The 4,681-nt window shown below is 40.0% G+C and overlaps 1 protein-coding gene across 1 annotated transcript; it reads left to right on the top strand.

Moving 5' to 3' along the window:
* The first annotated feature begins 859 nt into the window (after window positions 1–859).
* LOC146147895 (uncharacterized) lies at window positions 860–4,057 on the top strand. The gene is made up of 4 exons (XM_083387795.1): window positions 860–1,242; window positions 1,578–1,902; window positions 2,961–3,155; window positions 3,713–4,057. The coding sequence occupies exons 1-4, from the start codon at window positions 1,006–1,008 to the stop codon at window positions 3,949–3,951; spliced, it is 996 nt and encodes a 331-aa protein (XP_083243921.1). The 5' UTR covers window positions 860–1,005; the 3' UTR covers window positions 3,952–4,057.
* Window positions 4,058–4,681: the final 624 nt, after the last annotated feature.

Raw genomic sequence — 4,681 nt, 5'->3', positions numbered from 1 at the left:
TATTTTTGCATGTTTCTAACTTAACCTAATTTGATTACTTTACCGTAGTACTGCTTTTAGTGGAGTTACGAAAAAATATGGGAAATTCGTAATCGATACCATTTTTTTACATGTCGCTATCATCCCTATGTTGCAATGGTCAATGGCCGAGTAAATCTAACTTCCGAGATGTTTTCGATGCCTCCCAAAGCTGAAAAAGGTTTTCCCACGGTTAGAACCTCGTTCTTAACCCCGGGATGTGTCTTGTGCCGTTTGTGAATCAGTCAAATCGTAAATTGACCAAAACTCCTGTTAATTTCTAACAAAACTTTTATGAACACACATAAATCCCCTATAGTTGTAACCTACCCTATGGAAGGATACATTTTTTAGTATTTAAATGAACTTATTCCAGATTTTGGTCGCTTGAAAAAATATTGTTCTTAGTTTACCTCGTTGTACTAAAGAAAAATAAATTAGGAAATAATACGCAATATTTAATTTCCAGCCGCTGTATCGCATTACGTATATGCGCGGAATTGTGAATGTGTAATCGAACCTGGCGACTGATTGAAAGTGAATGACCTATGGTCGGGCGGTTTGACCTCAGAACACAGACGTATTGAACCAAGAAAAGTGCTTTTAGAAAGTTTTTAGGCGAGGTTAGCCGTATTACCAAGCAGTTGTGATAGAAACATACATGGTTTAGTAAATTACAACTGCGTCACCTACTAACTACTGGGCAAACAACTTGACGTGCTGTAAAAATAGAAACTGTTGAGCGTACGACTGGGCAAGAGAGGGCTATTGTGCGCAAAGCAAACAATGCCTCTCCGGCATATCGCTTGTTGCTACGCAGTACACGCTATAAGGTAAATGTAACAGTCGCCTCGCGATTACTTGTCGAAATACAGTTAGCACCAGTCTGTCTGTGAATGTTATGTTGTTAAACCTTGTTTTCAACACAACAGAGCGCATATGAATCCGTGTTTTGAGGGATAGTGCGTTCGAAGTGAGCTGTGTAAAATGGACACAACAATGGATAGCTCTGGAGGCCTTAACGGGGGTTTCGGAATTATCGACACCGAACCAGATAAAACCTCGTTATCACCTGCCGAACAAAAGAAATTGGAAAAAGCGGAAAAATCGTTACAGAAGAAAAAGGACAAGTGGAAGGTGTTTGTCGATTTTCTCTTAAGGCACATGAGCATTGTTACTACCAAGTACGTCGCCTGGGAAAAAGAGGATTTTGAAGCTTTCAAGGTAAAACGTTTTAGTAAAATACTGTATGAAAACTAATAAAGTTGTGTTGTCCTTGAGGCAAGACATGATTATGTTTTAGGCCTTAAAATCTATGAGTCCACGGGGACATCGAACGGGTTATATGACCTAGTATTTTAAGTTAGCTAAATTGCTCAAATATTACAGTATGCAACCCACTAAGTTTTATATGTCTACAATCTCACAACTTGTAAGAAAAAATCTACAAATTGAAGTCGTGGTATAGATATAACTAACACAGCGTCCGTTCGGTTGTCACACATACAGTTAGTCAATGTATTATTACAAACGACTGACGTCGACGGCACACTAAACAGCAGGCCCTTGAGAAAGCCCAGCGGCTCGACGAGAAGGAGTCGACTGTCACGGCAAAAACCTACAAGAAGCTGAAGGAGCGCTCCGAGATTCTAGCAACGCGGCGATACTTCGGCGAGTGCAACAAAATCCGCAAGTACATCGATTTGGTGGCGCGACTGCGCGGGCTCAACTTGATCGCGCGCGACTTCTATAAGTCAATTAAGAAAGGCAAGCTGGAGCCACTCGAAGACATCCTCAACTACCTGCAGTACTGGAAGGGTTTCGTCGGCACTTCGTTCGACATCGGCGACCTGAACCCGAAGGGCGTCGACTCCAAGCACCCAGGTAACTCTTGTTTTTTAGAACCGGATTGCCGCGATATGTTGAACAAATTCGTTTAAGTTCGCTAAAATGCTGATAGATTCTGATTTTGAAAACTACCGTTTGCATTAGGTAAATTAAGTTTACTGAAATACATGTCAAGTCATGTGCAAAGTAACCTTACGTATTATACGGTTTAAAACTAAAGTAAACACGTCCGATACAAAGGTCAGAATTAGAAAGCAAACGGTTTTATTAAGCAGAAAGTTGGGTAAAAAATAAATAAATAAAGATTACGAAAAAATGTTTGAAACACCTAGGTCTGAGTTAAGGCTTTGTCTCAAAAACGTCAGACATTTACCCAAAAGACTAAAGACAAGTCGAGTCCAAAAACAGTGATTTAAGTGCACCTAATTCAAGTCATGGACTGAATATATTACAACAGTGAGTGTTTTTAGATATACAAAAAGGACATCCGTGTTATTTTTAAAGTACAGAATATACAAATACAGTTTTTTAATAAATCGTCAAGCGGCTCTTTTTAATCGACAAGTTAATCGACAGGGTTAAATCAAGTTAATCGACAGGGGTTTTGTACATATTTCGGTAATTTCGCTCCGTTATGAAAGTCGCTATTTGGGTGAGGACCACAAATATATCTTGCGAGCCGGGCACTTTTGAATTTTACTTAATATGTATGGCGATTTTATATTTTGCAAACATAGTTAATAAGACTGAGCATAGGTTGCACCTCCAGCACGGAAGCTAATAAATAACTTTAGGTTTGGTTAGTAATTGAATTCATGCCTGTCCGAAAAAATACCAATTGTCGTCGGCAAAACAGGTCCATATGACTTGCTTTTAGACTAAGTTTCCTCTGTTCAAATGGTTTCGAAACAAAATCTAAAAAACACGTTTCTTTCAAAACCCTTATCTTAGGCTTTTGATTCTTAGAGCCAACCTGTCACCACCTCTATTGTAGCGCATTAATAACGCGAAGTCACTTGTAATACAACGTAAGCACCTCCTGTGAGGTCTGTTGCCGAAATCCGCCAAATATTTACACTTCTTTTCTGGAACAGGAATGAAGTACGTCATGTGGCTGTGCCTCGTGCGAACTCTTCTCAACCTCGGACAAAAATTTCTTAAAGACGCGTCGGAACTGACCGAGATCCCTCTGATAGCCTCGTCCATGTACGTGGGGTTTAACCTGACAGAAGAGCAGGCAGCTGTCTGTAACAGGATGGAGGATATCCTGGCAACCCACGTGACGAGAGGTATACATTTATTGCGTTTACCAACCTCCCCTTTTGCTTCAAAACAAACAAGCGTCAAAACAAACGAAACCACTTGCATTTTTTTAATTAGTCGAATAAACCTTGCTGACCAACAAAATTGAAAAGTCACAAGAAAGAAATACAATTATAAAGTGATAAAGGTCTGGATACCTAAATAGTTTTAGGCAGGCTTTAACAATTTGCCACGAAATGTAATATGTTTTTAATGTAACAAATTATTAACGATTTAAATGACCACTTACAGACACCTCCATTCAGGGTATACGCAAATAAACGTCCTGAAAAAGAAACAAAAAAAAACTTTTTTAAAATAGGTAATTTATGGCATTGCAATAACATTATCCAAATAACAGGCGGCCTGTATTTAATCCACCACCAGCGAAGTTATTGATGTTAATACTTTAAATATTCGTTCCTCCGACGTATCTGGATACTGATTGATACTCGCGCTGCGAGGGCGGATTGGCCATGTTGATTTAGGGATGAAACCTATTGTAAAGACACGCCGGTAAACACGTGCATTGTTCCGCGTCTAGCAACGGGCGTACAGACGGGGTCCGAGCGGAGCCTGAACTTTAGTGGTCTTGCGTCGGGCCTCGACGTGACCAAACGCAACGGATTGGCGACGACTGCGATCGCCGGTCAGCTGCCAGGCGAAAACGACCACCTCACCTTCGAGCTGCCCCCCGAACCTCCTAAGGACAAGAAGAAGAAAAAGAAGAAAGGCGGTAAAAAGGGCAAGAAGGGAAGCGCCAAAAAGAAAAAGCGAAAGTAGCCCCACAGCCTTTCCGATCCTGTGCCTGCTAATAGGATCATGTTTGTGCAATAGCTGTTATCGCATGCACGCCAGTTTTGAGTGAAAACGTAACTTTTTTCGCTGTCGTTTTGTTTTATCTAGGTAATTTTTTGGCTCGTTATAAATAATGTTGTTGCCAAGCGCTTCGTGATTCAAAATAGGTTGATTCCTCCCGCGCGAGATAATTAAGCAAGATTATTTATATTTAACTCACTGTCACCGAAAAGGTTTAATTTTACCTTTTATATTACTACTTTAGTTAACATAATTTTAAATTGTTTTGCCTATCCGTTCGTACGTGTTTTGAAAATCTGCGAGTAATTTCTCTACAGTTTTGTTTAATTTTTAAAGAACTGTGAAGAATGTTTTGTAAAACGATTTTGTTAATAAAAAGTTTAATTTTGCTGTTTTAAGTCATAAAATTACCCGACGACAGTATTGGATATCTGTGTAAACAAACAAACTCACGTGTTGAACAACAGGGAGCGTGGGTACAGCTGGACAATTGAGCATAAAAGGTGGCAACTTATAACGCGAAGCGGAACAAAGCTCGCATGAGCCACTGCAGACAAGGTGACTATCAAAACAAATGTGTCCGGTTTGAGGCAAGAGAAAGTCGCGGCATGAGCCACCGGCAATAAGTCTAGCAATCAAAAGTCGAAAAGTCTAAACTGAACTCTTTTCAAAACAATATCTGGTACCCTCACTC

This window comes from Ascidiella aspersa, chromosome 4, assembly GCF_963924565.1.
Source record: "Ascidiella aspersa chromosome 4, kaAscAspe10.2, whole genome shotgun sequence".
Lineage (NCBI taxonomy): Eukaryota > Metazoa > Chordata > Ascidiacea > Phlebobranchia > Ascidiidae > Ascidiella > Ascidiella aspersa.
The sequence above is the reverse complement of the archived record's forward strand: the minus strand, read 5'-3'. Positions and strand labels throughout refer to the sequence as shown.

Bases quoted from the DNA above. Each gene is read 5' to 3' on its own strand.
- LOC146147895 (XM_083387795.1), top strand. From the start codon at position 1,006: ATGGACACAACAATGGATAGCTCTGGAGGCCTTAACGGGGGTTTCGGA. The intron at 1,903-2,960 runs GTAACTCTTGTT...TTTCTGGAACAG, and splicing joins CGTCGACTCCAAGCACCCAG to GAATGAAGTACGTCATGTGG. The intron at 3,156-3,712 runs GTATACATTTAT...TTCCGCGTCTAG, and splicing joins GGCAACCCACGTGACGAGAG to CAACGGGCGTACAGACGGGG.